The sequence below is a fragment of the Meleagris gallopavo genome, chromosome 12 (genome assembly GCF_905368555.1).
Source record: "Meleagris gallopavo chromosome 12, MGAL_WU_HG_1.1, whole genome shotgun sequence".
NCBI lineage: Eukaryota > Metazoa > Chordata > Aves > Galliformes > Phasianidae > Meleagris > Meleagris gallopavo.
In genome coordinates this window covers 6871186-6887624 of record NC_139415.1, presented here as the reverse complement: position 1 = coordinate 6887624, position 16439 = coordinate 6871186, and the positions used below count along the sequence as shown (strand labels likewise).

Here is a 16439-nt window from a genome sequence, read left to right as displayed (position 1 = left end):
CTACATCTTCCCTACTGGTAGTACTTTTAGTCTGCAAAGAAATCAAGAAAAAAAATAGTAATGAGCTAGCAGGTTTTGAAATAGTATTTTATACCTCTTAATCTCAGGTACATTACGAGAAAGGAAGCTGTTAAATAGCAAAACAAGACAAGAGGGACACAGAAATGCAGTAAGTGTTATCAAGTCTGTTGTATTCGTGTCCTTTTTGTCCTCTTTTTTTTTTTATTTTTTATTTTTTTATTGTGGGGGGAGGGTAGGCTGTTGGTGGTTCTTCTGCTGATTATTTGCTTTTCCTAATGAATTCTATAAGAAAGCAGATGATTCAGTGTAAAACCAAAGCTTAAATTAAATATCCAATATTTAGTGTGCAGGACACTTCCACAAATGCAGCTTACTCTGTAAATTGGTCCATGGGCAGCATTTTTTATTTTTATTTTTTTTAATTTTTATTTTATTTTTTTTTGTGAATCCCTCTCATATTGAAATTAGTTTGGGAATCTGTTTTCGAAGTAGCTTCCTACATGGCCAAGGGAATGTCTTATGTCATGTTGGTACTTGTCTCACAAAAGTTCAGAGGGGAGTAATTGGCCATTTAATCTAGCTGTTTAAAATAAGATTTATCATTCACTAAGTTAAGTTCCTGGAAATAGATTTAGAACTGGAGAATGCGCTGATTATTGGAAAATAGATACCTTGTTCAGTCTTCTGTCCTTCTGCACTTTCCTCTTTTAAAACTCTGCAGTGTTTAAACTAAAAATGAGTTTGCTTCTTGTATTCCATTCATTGACACTTCATTTTCATGCGTTTCAACTGATATATGGGAAAAGCTAATGGATATTTTGATAGCTATATTACAAAGCATGTAATTTTTGGTGACAATTGTGTAGTAGTTGTGAAACTGTCTTGTCTTTTTCCAGTAATGCCTGAGATCTAGGGTAGTGACAGCTACTTTTTCTTCTCCCCTTGTGTAGCAAGTGACAAGAGTATTGGAGATCTCTCTCTTTCTCTTGAAATATAAAGTGTATGTAGAAATAAAACTGTTTTTTTTTTTAAGGATATTGTAGTAGAGAAGGCTTGCTTACAGTGAAAGGGAGTTAGTGTAACTCCTTGTTTCTGGGAAAATTGGGCAACCCTATCAGATTACTGTATGCATTTACCAAGGGGAAATTATGCCTGACAAACCTGATTAGCAACCTGATGGATGGGTGGGAGCAGTGGATATTGTCCTCCTGGACTTCAGAAAGGCCTTTGATGCTGTCACTCATAAGATCCTCTTAGAAAAGCTGCTGAAGTATGGATTGGATGGAAAACCTGGTACAGTGGTGAGACCCAGTGGGCAGTGGTGCAAAGTCTGGGTGGAGGCCAGCAATGAGTGGAGTACCATGGGGGTCCAGTCCTGTTTAACATCTTCATTTACAATTGAGGTGATGTGGGGAAGTGCTCTCTAGTAAGTGAGTTGTATTATATCAATGAACAAACTCACAGCATGAGTTGGAGTCAGCAGTGTGGTTTTGCTTATCGTAGGATGGATTAAGTTGGAAGGAATCTTAAAGATCCTGTAGTCTCAATCCCCTTCTGTGAGCAGAGTTGCCACTCACTGGATCAGGCTATCCAGGGCACTGAATGCCTCCAGAGAAGGAGCAGCCTGTTCTGGTACTTCCCCACTATCTGAGTAAACTATTTTTTATTTTTTATTTTTTTGGCCAACATCTGACTCTTAGGATAAAGGGGAATGGTGTTATACTATCACTATCAGACCACGTAAAAAAGTTGGTCCCACTCTTGCTTATAAGCTCCATTCACATACAGGAAGGCCGCAGTGAGGCTTCCCCAGAGCTTTTTCTTCTCCAACCAAAACAAGCCCACCTCTCCCAGCCTTTTTTTTTTTTTTTTTTCTTTTCCATAAAGGAGATGCTCTAGACCTCTGATTGTCCTTGTGGGCTCCCTCTGGACCTGTTCCAACAGCTACACATTCCTCCTTTGCTGGTGGACCAGAGCCTGGATGATTCAGTACTTCAGTTGGGGCCTCACAAGAGTAGAGAAGTGGGGACAGTCACCTCCCTTGACCTGCTGGCCACTCCTCTTTTGATGCAGCCCAGAATACGTACTGCTGAGTCTTGTCCAGTTTTGGAGACCTAAATCCTTCTCTACGGGTCTTCACTCAATGAATCCTTTTCCCAATCTGTAATCTAAGATTGCCCTAACCCAAGGGCAGCATCTTGCACTTGGCCTTGTTGAACCTCATTTTGTTCTCTTGGGCCAACTTTTCAAGCCTGTCCAGGTTCCTCTAGGTGGTGTCCCTCCCTTCTGTTGTGTCAACTGCACCACTCAGCTTGGTGTCATATGTGGACAAATGCACAGATAAGTCCTGGTGTGAGTGATTTTTAACAGACAGTAGTTTTCTGCTTCTGAGCTATTTTTGTAAGATAATTTTCAGGTGTGTTGTATAATATTACGTGCAATTTTATAATTCGTCTCAGAGTTTTAGTTGGTTTTGCCATACTAGCAACCATCATGATGGAAAACTTTGTTAGAAACAATGCCTAAATCATTTGTAGAGTCTTCCCCAAGGAAGGTGAGAATTAAAAGTTTGCAACTGCTAATGTATGACATGGAGTTCATTTACTGGAATGATTAGAGAATGTCACTCTAATCCTGTGAAATGTCTGAAAAATGAGTAAAATATTAGAGTATTCAACCTTGAGAGTGCCTGCACTCTGCAGTTAAAATTGCAGCTCTAATTAGCAGTAGTCCTCCAGCTGCATTTCATGCCAGGCATTATTAGTTTATGACACTTGTTGCTTTTGTTTGCAGACATATCTGATTATTGTCTTTCTGAACACAAACATACTGTGAGTCTGAAATCTGGGGCGAGGCCTGTTGCAAAATGGACAGTCACAATGCTACAAAATGCTGTAAGGGAACAGTTAGCTTCCATTAAGCTTAATTGTGGCTGTAAATGTACAGAAAGAACAAGTTTTGTTGTCTTTTGTGAAGGTTAGAGCTTGCTTGTATATTAAGTACGTAAGAAGTTGGAACAAACAACGGGGATTGGTAGGCAGCAATTTTCCAGAGGACTTTGGAAGCCCACCTGTGGTCCAAAGCATGATATCATTAACCTATTCAAGAATGAAGTCAGAATATCAATTGTGAAATAGTGCTTCCGAAGAGAGCAAAGACCATTTGGCATAACCAATTACTAGCTGGGATCAAGTTGAATACTCTTCTGGAGGCAAATACAAGAATCTTCAAAATTGCCACGCACTGGAGTTTTTTCCTTTATCAGAAAGAAGGGATGAAATGGAAACATGTCCTAGGTTGTCTTTTCACTCTTGGGCAGTATATATTACCAAGTTGTCTTTCAAACACAGATTTGAAGGGGACTCTGGTAGCAGTCTGTATACTCCACCCTGCTGTTACGTTGCATTTGCTGTGAGAGATCAGCTCAGATGTCAGCTGTGTGGTGTTTTCTCTGAAACTTAGCCATACAGGTGGGATGTACCTCTTAGTAAATCACTTTTTATTGCTGTAGCAAGCAGACCTTTTAAGACTCACAAATATGTTCTTCTTTAAGCAGTAAATATATGTTGTCAATTTGCACCATCATATTCGTTAAATACTTTCTTATGCCTCTGTTGTACTACTAAAAGCTGCCAGTATCTTTTAGAAGCTTCTGAAGTTCTCATCTGTGATTGACTAAAACTCTTTCCAGTAGAACATTATGCTGTTCATTATGTAAGTTAACGACACGAATGTAAAAGCAGGGAATGGTATCAGGAACGCAGTTTAATTTGAAGTACAGCTTAAATGTGAAGAATGTTCTGAAATAACTCTCATTTAAATCATTGTACTTAGCGCTCTTCTGATTTGGCTTAATTTGCTTTTGTGAAGTGGAAAAGAAGTTTGTGAAATCAAAGCTGTGTGTGTTTGTGGTTATTTTGTATTCATGTAGTCTGAGTGAGTTATGTGTGGGAATCAACCCAGGGTTTCTGGTCCCAAACAAAAAAACTGCTGCCTGAGCCGATAATCCGGAACTCGTTGCTGAGTGACTGGTGGCCAGGATAGCAGCCAAACCAAGACCTCCACAGATGAGGGCTGAGGAGGAGTGGCACTTAGCACCAGTGTGAGCTCTGCTGTGTGTGACAAAGATGGAAATGCCTGATACAATTATTTTTCAGTTAGGAAATGAGTAAAAAGCAATGAAGTGCTTGCATATGCATTAGTACATTTTTGTCCTCACGTTGTCATGTTTTCTGTGGCTTTTTAATACTGTGAAGAACCTCTCGGAGCATCTTTCTGATGGTGACTGAGATGGTGTATGAGAAGAACATGATGAAAAAGGTTACAGGAAGTCTGGTTATACGGGGATGATAATTTCTTTCTCTGTAAATTATCCACCCGATTCTTTAATTCTTCTGCTCTCAGAGGGGGTGGGGGAACGACAAGGGCGAATATACAGTATTAACTTGAGGAATGCTAGTAATCCTGTGTGTTAAGTAAGGTGTGTTGCACAGTGTATAACTGTGTGTGAAATGCATCTGATTCTTACTATATATTCAATGATTTTATTACTTATCTTGTAAATAAAGATCTCCTGAATGTTTCTGGGGTTCATCTAGGGAATGCATTCTGAATCCTGGAGATAAGGGTTCTCTTTTATCTCTCACTAAGTGTCCTTCCTAGTGGTGTGGGCATTTTTAATTAATTAATACAAATATAGTTGGAGCATTGTCTTGGGTGGGGAGTGGAGTGGGTTAGAAAGGTTTTAAAAAGACAAGAAGAAAAAGTGCAAGCCAAGGCCCAAACAGGAAAACAAGCAGTTAAAAGCTGTATGTCCTCTGTATGAAAATGTTTTTGTTCCTTTATTTGGCAGATTTAATTTCTTCTTTATTTCATTTCAACGTAAAAATAAGCTGCATGTGGTGACCTTTGCTAGGAGCCTCTGAGTTTGGGGGCAGCTGCCGCCTGATAGATGGGGCCGGGCCGCAGCTACCAGAAGACACCCTTGTGGTCATAACCGAGTTGTAAATGTCACTAAGATTGCTTCTGAGTGCCTATCACATGTGTATCACTGATTCTGAAGCAGATAAAGTCAGCCAAAGATTCATCTGGGAACTGGGATTCCCAGAAGATTACTTTTAAAGCAGAATAGCAGAAAGAGTTGTGACACGCATCCGTAAGCAGTTATAGTGGTTTGACAGTTATTTAGCCCTCAGTTACTGGCCCTTTGGTTGAACTGACAGCACGCCTGCAAAGATAGTGAGGCCTGTTTCAGCCCCATTAGTGTTGTCTTGAGTGTGAGCCTGCGGTCTGAAAAAATGATAAATGTTCAGTGATTGATTTTATAGTCCCAGGGGACAAGGTTTCTAGTAGCTGTGAGCCTGAGCAATTTTCCCGTCCCTTAATTAGGCCTCAGCTTTGGATTTCTCTTTAGCTTTTAAAGAGGCTTAAAGAAATGAGTGATCAGGAATTGTACGCTAAGGTTTACAAAATGGTCAAAACTTAATTGCAAAGAAGGTGCGGTTTTGAGTGCCAAGTCTTGTCAAATTTTGATACTTGTGTGATTTGAATGAATTTGAGTGGTTGTGAATGGCAGATACCTTATTCATACCTTTATACAGAAAAGCTGAAAGCAGTTTGTACAGTGCAGAAGAAAAACTTGATTGGTTTAATTAAATATATACATCCTTAGGCTTCTGCATTCTGTCTCTGCCTTTGGAGCAAGTTTTCGATAAGCTGGTGTTTCCAGATTATGTAAGCATTGTTCCAGGACTTGTAAGTTTGCTATCTAATATCAGAAAAGCAAAAAGGATATTTCAGTTTGAATGCTTTCTTTAAAATCAAATAGAAAAATTGTTTCTTTAATCAGTATTTGAAAGTAAACTTGTCAGTGAGCTGTATGGTTCAGTAATTCAGTAGTGTCAAAATGCCTATTAATCTGTACCATTAATAGTAGGTTGCAAGGGGAATTGAAATTTCTTCTCATTTGCACCAATGTTTTTTCCTAATGTCAGCGACTCTTTGACCTTAGTGTAGTAGTACTGTAGTGTTTGGTTAACGCAAAAAAACCATAAATTAGTTGTGACTTCTTTGGACCGATTCTACTCAGAGTGATTAGTGACGTAACACTAAGAGGATTCAGATATCAAAACATCTGAGTATTACAGTATTACTCAATTTTTAGAAATACTGTGTGAGAACACAACTCGTTAAGAAATCATGGATTTTTATTTATTTATTTATTTATTTTTGCTGGGGAAGAAAGGGGTAAAAAAAATAAAATGTGCGCAAAGAATGATTTTCTCTGTGAGATAGACCTCAAAGCCAACTTCTGTGATGAATGACCAATTGCGACTCCACACATTTAATTAGAAAAGTGTCATTACACTCAATTAGCAGGGCTGCCAAATAATCTGTTTAATACTCTGGTCTTTTTTTCTCTAGGGTTTTGCAGACAGTCCTCATTACAGTGATCACTTGAATGACAGTCGATTAGGGCCCCATGAAGGATTGTCCCCGACACCTTTCATGAACTCAAATCTGATGGGTAAGTAGGTAATTCTTTACGAGTATCCCCTCAAAGCCTCTTTGGTCAGAAAGAGACGTTTTTCATCTCCTTGTCTAGGCCTGACACATCAAGCATCTGGAAGTTGCTTTGTTACTCACAGCAACAATGACTTTCCTGTTGAAACATTTCTGTGTTGGGCAAATTCCTTATAAAGGCTATTGTCTATGATTTTTCAAAAGGAATTTGGGTTGATATAGAAAGCTGATACGTTTAATTTTGATTTTTGGTTTTTCTTGTAAAACTTAAGTGATTTCAAAGCTGAGATTTTCTTTGCTTTTGTTGAGAAGGTAGCAATTTTTAGTTTGCTCACTTAGAAAAGAAAGAAAAAATCCAAATTTTTAATATTTGAGATCCCTGAAACACCAATTTACTTAAGGATTTTCTTTGTGGGTTTTTTTTTTTTTTAAATTCTGATTCTCATATATATTTGATATTTTTCTTAGAAACACTATCAATTCTAAGAAGTAGATGAAAAAAACAGTTTTGTTAGGCAAAAACTGTTTTTGCTTTCAGGCTTGTGGGTGTCCAACATTTTTTCTGCTTTTGAAACTGAAAAGGAAAACATATCCACAAAAAAAAAAAAAGTGTATTATATTGCTGGCTTAACTATTGAATGCTATTTTTCTTTTCCTGGACTTCACTGTTACCTGAAACTTACTTAATGTACTGATGGCATTGTCTGAAACTTTCATTGAGCTTGGGACATAAAAATATCATTTTCCAAATATGTACTGTTTGGGAAAAATGTAGTCTTGGGGCAGTCTTTTTCTTGTATCCTAAACACAGAGATAAATCTGAATGTTTATTCCAAAATTTGTAAACTAGACGTTGTTTCACTTGTATATTCTGCTTCGCATAGACATGACCTATTTTGTGATCTCAGTATTGTCCTTTTAAGACATAGCCACGGTAATCTAAGTGGATTAGCCAAATCCAAATCCTGGTGGTCTGCAATTTCTTTTGGAAATCTTTCTACTTTGCTCAATCTTTGTTTACTGGTTTAATTTTCTCTGAAATGAAGGCAAAGTGACGCTACTGCCAAAACCAAAATCTCGTTTAAACCTCCCTGTATGAACTGAAAGGATGTAATTTGAAAGTGACTCTCTCTGTAGTCCATACGCAGAGAGTTGGTATCAATTGATATCAAATGATACCTATATCTGAAGAGATTGAAGTTCAAATGTAGTTTCCCTTTTTTATTTTAATAAAGCAGAGTAGAGCTTCCTTTCCTGCCCTCACTGACAGCACTCTTTCAAATGTTGCCTGGTTTTGTTTCTTTCTAATTAAAGGAGACTAAAAAGACAAGTTACCTCAGTTGCTGCTCTGGTATTTTGATCAGTAGCATGTGTGAGGCTTTTTTTTTTTTTTTTTTTTGTAGCTGACGGATGTTATTTTACAAAAACACATAGCAAAACTTGATTTTTATTTTTTGTTTTGTTTTGTATTACCAAAACTAAGCTATTTGTTCATGTTTCCATTCTGAGTCATTTCTAAACAGTATATGTCTTTAAATCTAAAAATTGGAACTGTATCTTCCTAGTTTTTTATAGAAGAGATGACTAAGTGATTCCATTAAACATAATAAAATTACATCATTGCCTACAGATTTGCAAAGAAGCCTTCACCGAGATTGCTTTGTAGAGAGAATTGATAAATTGTAAGATGTGTGTATGTCAATTGCTTGCGTACAGCAGCTGTGAACGGCTTTATGGCTAACAGTTCTTCAGGGTTTTCTTTTGTTGAAGAAATAGTTCTTCCCATTTCCTCTCATTTGCAGCAAAGAACTGTAGAAAACTTTTGGTGTGTATATATATATATATCTAAGAAGTGTAACTAAATCTCTAAAAGGATAATTGAAAAGTATTTCACCTGTGGTTTTTTTTTTTTTAAACTACAAAATGTTGATTTTATGGGATGCAGCTTGGTGTATCATATCTCACATTATGAAATTTTTGCAACATACCTGGAGTTGAGTCTGGAAGTTTCGGGAGAAAGAGTTTTATGTTTAGTAGCTGTATCTGATTTTTTTTCTACTATTGAAAAGAAAAATAAACTGTTTTAGTTAGCTTTGTTAGACAAAAGTTATACAGTTCCTATCAAGTTGCAGACATGTTCCCATTAATAAATAAAAGCATCCATTTTGTTGGTCACTGCAGATAAGTGCACTGATTGATTATTGTGCAGTCTTGAGAGGCTGAAAGGAGCTGGAATTTTAGGATATAAACTTGATGAGCTGGTAGGAAATAACTTACTGGGCTAATTGAAGTGATGGAGTGCAGGGGGTTCCATGCAAAGATCTAGGAGGCATTCCTCCTCAACTTTAGTCATAACTGAAATGCATCTCTGAAATAGGTAAAAACTATATGTAAAAAAAAAAACAAAAACAAAACAAACCAACAAACCCATCTAGCAATAACATATTTCACCATTGCTGTCAACACTTAAGAGCACCATTAAAAGAAAGAATTGTGTGTCAAGGGGATGTTGTTATTTTGTGTATTATGTTCAGCCGTAAGCATATTTGCCTGAAGAGATAGCGGATTATAAAGTGCCACTGTCTTTCATGATGGAGCTCTCAAACATTTTAATGATCTTGTACATTGCAAAAGAGAGGAATTTTGTCTAACAAGAGTTGATAATGATTCAATAATGAACAATTTGCCACAGAAAGATGCATTTCCATATTCATTTAGATATTTTTTTGAAGTGTTTTGCAGAGGAAGTAAAGCTATTATGTTGGATTGGTTAGTGTTATTCGTTAATGAATTCCAGAATTATCCTGTTGATTTGTGAGTATAAAAAAGGAAGGGCTGTTGCCTGTGTTTTAAGTGAAACCACCGAATCCTCTTGGCAGCAGCACAGTCTCTTAGTATCCATAGCAATACATAGAAAATCAGGCTAAGATATATTGGTTGTATTGCAGCTCCATCTAGACTTGATAATCTTTGCATATTCAACACTTTCTGTTTTAATTACATTCTAGAAAACTATTCACAAAGATGCCAGATTATTCCCTCTGTAATTATGCTGCCTTTTAGTTCTCTGTACTTGAAGAAGGTCAATTTTTGCTGGGACACTTCAAGTGTTCGATATTCTCTCTTCTGTTGTACTGTCCTGAACTTTATTGTGCTGTGCTTTTCTACTTCTGCTTATCATGAAGAAAGGAAACTGATCATTACTGTGTATAGCTTAAAGGCTTTTTGGTTAGTTGTTCCTGAAAATTTGAAGTGGGTAACTTTATTTGGGGTGTTTGTGTCCTTCCACAAGGGATAGAAAGGATAAAAGCTATGCTGTGCCCTGTGTTCATTTTCTGTGTGCTGAGTGGTTTCACAGGCTTGTATGTGATGAAAAGTCATTAAAAAATTAGTCTGTAGTGAGTGGAAAGGTTGCTGAACATAAGCTTGAATATAAGATGCTGAAACCAGTCCCTTACATTTAAAAGATAGAGATCTCTTTTTCAAGTGTATTTCCTTGTTTTCCTGTTACTTATCTACTATTTTTACAGTTTAATTTGATTAAATTTTAAAGCCCAGGGTGTTCCTTAGGCTAGCCACAGGGCTTGAAGGTCTGTCAGCTGGGATAACGGGAAGCTGCCATAACCAGAAGCTGTAAATGTGTGAGAATGGCACAGAGAGCTTTCGATCACACCTCTCTTCCTGACCTTACCTTCTCACTCACACTGGTGGATACAGCTCTAGGAGTTGCAGTTTATTAGTTCTTCAAATCATGTTTGTGTCCTAATGGCCGTGCTTCTCTTCCTAGCATTCTGCTTTGTGCTTTCTGTGGTCGCTGTATTTTGTTGAGCAACTTGAAGGGTATGAATGACCTGACAAGGCAGGGAAATCAAGACATATCAGGCAGTGTTTATTAGGGAGGGAGTACGAGCTTATTACTAGCTTATTATTAGATTCTTATTAGCTTATTAGAGTTAAAAGTGGTTTAGATTTGGTAATCAAAATAGTTTCTTATACTTATTTAGTACAGTGAATAAAAAGTCTGATTCTTGTCCTGATTGAAATAAATGTGGAAGAACAGAATGGAGTATTATCTAATAAAGATGGAAGCTGGGTAGTACTTTTTTTTCCTCAGTGCATCTTCCCTTAATGTTGACTGTACCTTGCTATGTATGAATCAATCAGGTGGTTTGTCATCAGGCTTTACAAAACGGTTAGAATTTGCAACAGTGTATGTAATCACCATTTATTTTATCTTTTATTAATGTTTCATTGTCTTTTATCAGTGCAGTAAGTGGTTGATGGATGGTGGATAGACAGTGCCGTGCAAAGGGTGGCAGCATTGGAGAGGTCCTTGCTGGGGTGAGGCCACGTTCCACAAAGGTTTCAGAGGCAGTCTTTTGGGTTGCTGTGAAGCCAAAGACTCATTTAGTGGGTTAATTATATGAGCGATTAATATCTGGGTTAGGCTATGTTCTGTTTTCAGCATTGCTTTGCACTTAATCAACTTGACTGCCTCATTCTGTAGGTTTGTAAGAGTGGTTATGCTTCGGTCCCAGTTTCTTTCAAATGAGTGAGATTGCTACACCTAATTTTTACTGTAAATTCTACTGTTTGACTTATAAGGTAAACAGTCCAGTTGGCTGGATGGAGTGAAAAATATTTTTAAACACGAGCAGAGATCAGGTAAATAGCTGAAATTTCTGTAAGCTTGCCAGGACTGGTTCTGTTCTGAATAGGTGATGTAAGTCTTTTGAACCTTAATTTGGAAAGGCTGAGAAAGGAGAGGGTTTTGAGCTGTGAGATAGAATTAAAAGAAGATGTGCATCTGAGTTGTTTCTCACTTAAGAATCTAACTAATCTTCAGGAAAACTGTTAGGTGGTGGTGGTTGTTGTTTTTTAAACTCAGTAGCATGTTACTAGAAGAATTTTGAGATCAGAGCCAAAAGCCAAATGACTTTATGATGATGAATTCAGTTGAAGGAAAACAAGCAAAGGTGAATAGCTGTTAAAATGGCAAATGTTAAGAACTATGCCATTATGTTCTTTGCTAAGCATGCTGCTTTAATTACCTTCCAAGGAGGCAGAGGGCAAGTGTGAGTGTTGAGGTGGTACACTGTGTATTTGTCCAAAATAACAGTTAGACTTTCTTGAATTGCCTTCTGTAGTTGTTACTAACTCAACACATGGAGACATCACAATGAAAATGATCTCTGGAGATGTGAATAACAGCAAGACTGCTTTGAAATAGTTTATACACATCAGTAGTAACTTAATATACTAGCATTAACTTGGAGAATGGAGGAAAGAATATTTGGTAATCAACAGACTTCACTAGGAAGAGAGAGGCAAATATTAGAAGAAAATGACAAAATAAGCATATGATAAAGATTATGAGAATTGCTACGTCCAGTTCTGGAGCCCCGAACACAAGGTGGACGTGGAGCTGTTAGAGGAGGTCCAGAGGAGGGCCACAGAGATGATCAGAGGGCTGGAGCACCTCTCCTATGAGGACAGACTGAGAGAGCTGGGGCTCATTAGCCTGGAGAAGAGAATGCTCCAAGGAGACCTTATAGGAGCCTTGCAGTACCTAAAGGGAGCCTACAGGAAAGCTGGGGAAGAGGAAGTCTCTGTAACAGCGTGTAGTGACAGGATGAGGGGAATGGTTTTAAACTGGAAGAGGGTAGGTTTAGACTAGATATTAGGAAGAAATTCTTTTCTGTGAGGGTGGTGAGACACTGGAACAGGTTGCCCAGTGAGATTGTGAATGTCCCCTCTCTGGAAGCATCCAAAGCCAGACTGGATGGGGCTGTGAGCAACCTGGGCTAGTGGGAGGTGTCCCTGTCTATAGCAGGGGGTTGGAACTAAGTGATCTTCCAACCCAAACCATTCTGTGAATCAGTTCATACTGTTTTATGTGAGCAGGGCAGTGTGTTCAACAGAAAAGACTGCTAATAAGCTTCACAGTGCTTAATTATCTGTTGAATACTGCTTTGGCCAAGAGTTTAGAAGAAGTTTCTTGATGGTTTTTTTTTTTTTTTTTTATGAAGATGTATGCATGACAGAGCCATCCACGGATGCAGTAATTAAGAGTACGGATCTCCTGCTGTATGGCACAGGTCCACCACAAACCAGTGGGGTGTAAACTTCCCACATTGGAAAAGTTCCTTACATTTCACTTTGCAGTAGCTCACATCAAGCAGTTTCACAGCATTACGTTTAAATTTTATTAAATCACTTAATGCTTTGATTATTGAAGCTAAAAATATCGGGACTGAACACACTTAAGTTCTTCGCTTACGTAAGCATCCTTGGCTGGTATGTAGAAAACAGTGAAAAAATTGCATGCACATTATTTTTGGGCCAGTTTATCTATATGTAATACATCACTGCTACTTTTTCCAAAGTATTTGTTACCATTACTTTACTCCACTGAAACTCTTTTTATTGCTTCAGGTAGACATGGTTTCTGTTTTGATTTTTTAAATTAATTTTGCATGTAATCTAGCAAACGGGAGACCTATGTTTAATTTTCCTTTTAAGAATGTTCGTTTTATTTTGGAGGTACATCACTGTGCTTAACTGCTTGTTAAGTATTGATATAGTATTCTATACTGGCTGAAAATCCGGTGTGTATTTCCTAGTATTTTGTTGTTTATGATGAAAGTTTAATGCTTTAAGTTAAATCTCAGTGATTTCTTCTCTCCCAGATAATTATACATGTAATTTAATTCTTACATTCACACACAAACTCTCCATTAATTGAGGGAAGAGGTGTACTTTGTGCTCTCTCTTTCCTTTCCTTGAGCTGCTGGGGCAGTGTGTGCTGCGTTGCTGTGCTTGCAGCTGGGCTGTGCCCTTGGCCGTGCTGCTGGGCAGCAGCAGATTCCCATGAGCCAGGCTGCTATGGGCTTGGGTCTGCACTCTGTGTGCTGGCAGAGCAGGCAGCCTGTGCTGCTGCGCTCTGATGCTTGGTAGAGTGTGATGCTCTGGGTTCAGTTTCAGACGGTTTCCCTCCCCCTCCAGGTATTACATTAAATAAATTCCATTCACATTAAAGAATTGCTCTCATCCGCTCTTCATTTTCCTTTTGTGAAAGCTAATGGGTTTCTGGGAAATTAAATTACACAGTCATTTAGTGACAGTGCGAAGTGCAGGGCATTTTTACCATTGGGTTTTTGCTCACAGGAATGCATATAGCTTAGTTTTCCCTTCTGTTTACAGTAATATTTCAATCAAATAACTTTGCTAGCACGTATTTAAATACGGTGAGCCTCAAGGCTCGCTCCAGATGCAGCAGAGCCTTTGTCCTTGGTGCTAGGCTGCAGCAGGTGTCACCTGTGCTCTCCCCCTGGGATTTGCAGCTGTGGCAGCGGGCAGTGAGCCTCCCCAGGAGGTGCTCAGGTGGAGCTGCCAGGTAGGTGCATGCTACACAGCCACAGCTGCTCCGGAGCCGCTGCCTCCAGCAGCTTCCAGGGCAGGGAGGTGAAGGAGCAAGCAGGTGCAGAATTGTCTCCCTGCCAGTGATGCTGGAGTGCCGAGGCAGCTTGTCCTTAGTGAGTGAGGTTAGGATTGTGCAAGTTCAGAGGATTATAAAGTCTCTAAATCAGTGTGGGAGTCATCTTCAAACTTAGCCTGCAACACTGTGGTTCAAGGGGAAATAAACTAGCATGTTTTCTTTCTGGAAAATGAAGAAATCTATCCTTGAAAATCCTTCACACTGTTCAACGTTGTGCTAGGAATAGCTGGGGGTATCTGCTCTCTGGGTGCTGCTAGTGTTGCAGGTGCCATAGCAGGACTGTGGGAGCCTGCGCAGCTCAGCCTGTCCCACCTGCAAGTCTGAGTGTGGCCCTCCTTGTAGGACGTGGTGCCAGGAGAAACAGTGTGACCTGGGGTAACCTGCATCAGACCAAGTGTTGTTGTCTTCAAAAATGTTTCATTTACACCCCTAACCAGATTTTTTGTCAATGCTAAGTACTTCTGAATTGCCAGTCTAGGAATTTTAATGTGCAATCTGTGCTTTTTAAATGTTAAACTATTTTATTTTGTATAAAATTTTATATCAAAAACCTTTGTTTTCAGCTAACGCAGTCTGATACATTGAGTGTTGATTTATTCACAGTGTACTCAGACTCTGAAATGGGAATAAACAGTAATCTGATGAAATTTTTAAGCCCTGCTTTTCCTCTTTGTTATAACATGTCAGTTGAGCTGCTGCAGGGTATGTTTATCTGTTACAAGGCTCATCAGTGCATGAAATGCTGAAAGGGCATATTTCTCTCCTGTGGTTCCTGCCATCCCTGGGCACTTGTAGATGTGTTCCAGTGGCTGGGATCAGCTGGGTGAAGCTGTAGGATTTTAAATTTCAGTCTGTCTGAAGGCGCCAAGCTCCTTTCTAGGGACAAGGGAGGAGGGGAGGATTCTTTCCCATACTGGTGATGTAACTTCCCCATGAGGCAGTTGCTTAGGGATCTACATAATAACTATTACCCTGTTCAAATAGGGGACTGTAGAAAGCTCATAGGTGATTAAAAGATAATTTTGTAATTTTTCATAGCTTGTCTTTGTTTTGCAATAAAGATGTTTGCTCATTGCCAGGTGCATAAAAATCACTTACTTGATCTCTATTTCATTCCATTAATTTCTTTTCATTCCTGTGTGCATGTAGCTGTAGCCTGTCACTTGCTAGCAGCCCAGATTTTAACCAATTAGCAGCCTGTGTCCAGTGATGAAATTCTGATCTGAACAACCAAAATGTTGTAACTAGGCTGCTTATGTCAGGATAAGTGGCTTTTGTGATTTTTGGAGCTTTATGGTATTTGCATTAAAGTGGTTTTATGGTGATGGTTTCAGCAAGTCAGAAGTTCATTGCTGCAGGAAACTTGACTTTGAATAGATGCACTGATACCTTGGAGGGAAAGGCAAAAAAGGGATGCAGCTGAACTGACCATCGTGCCACAGACAGGACTGTATCCATTGTGTACAGGATGGTGTTGGACCTGCACTACCATTGTTGGTGTTTTTTTGGGAGACCGCTGTACTTTTTCTGTAGAGTTGTTATTTGGTGCAGGTGTGCAGTACTCCGAATTGGGCACTTTTGCTTCAGTGCTTGAAAATCTGCTTTCTGAAAAGCAGATGAGAGACTTTCATGTAACAGAAACATGCAGAAGACCAAAAAACAGCGAACCCATTTTGCTAAGCAATGGCAATGCTTTATTTGCAGGGCTTTTTCAGTACCTCTCTCTGCTTTTTCTTGTGGCCAAACAGCACTGTTGCTTTCAAATGAGAGTCCAGCGTCTGTCACTCTGATGCTTTTAAGTCTGTCAGGAGGTCAGCCAGGAGATCTGAGGAGTTACTTCTCAGGTATTCAGGTCACTTCAAGAAATAGATACCTTGTTATCCTTCTGTGTAGGAGCTTCACTGGGATGGCATTTGGTGGAAGGAGGGCTGAAGCTTGGTTGCTTTGAGTTTTGTTTGATGATGTGTTAATATGTGAAATGAAAGAAGCTGATGATTACTGCTGCTGTGATTCTTCTAGAGAAACAGGTAGCCTTGAGTTCTGTATTTCATCACTAAAGGTTCGCTGAAATTGAATAGAGGAAAAAATGTAATACTTAGCATAGAAACAAGGGGAGATGGACTCCACTGCTTTTTTGAAAACAGCTTAGCTCCTATTCATGAGTTATTCATGAATCTTAAAGGTAGTTGAGAACCAAGTGTTCCAAGATCATCTTGTACTGCAAACAGGTCTCCCCTGGAAGTTGTTATTAATCAGCAAATTCCAAATGCAAGGGCAAATGAGAACCACTGATTTACGTTCTGCTAGGAAAAGCTCTTCTGGCAGTGTAGTGCCTCAGCTTTTCATTTCCTTACGCTCACCTGATGAGGATGACAACCTGGTTCTCCAATGTATCCTG

The 16439-nt window shown here is 38.9% G+C and overlaps 1 protein-coding gene across 7 annotated transcripts in view; it reads left to right on the top strand.

Moving 5' to 3' along the window:
• TCF12 (transcription factor 12) overlaps positions 1-16439 on the top strand; it is a 153349-nt gene that overhangs the window by 44276 nt on the left and 92634 nt on the right. For all 7 annotated transcript variants that reach the window (XM_085233589.1, XM_085233590.1, XM_010717268.3 and 4 more), the window contains one exon: positions 6445-6547. In XM_085233589.1, coding sequence (XP_085089715.1) covers positions 6445-6547 — 103 coding nt within the window. The remainder of the gene's footprint in view (positions 1-6444; positions 6548-16439) is intronic.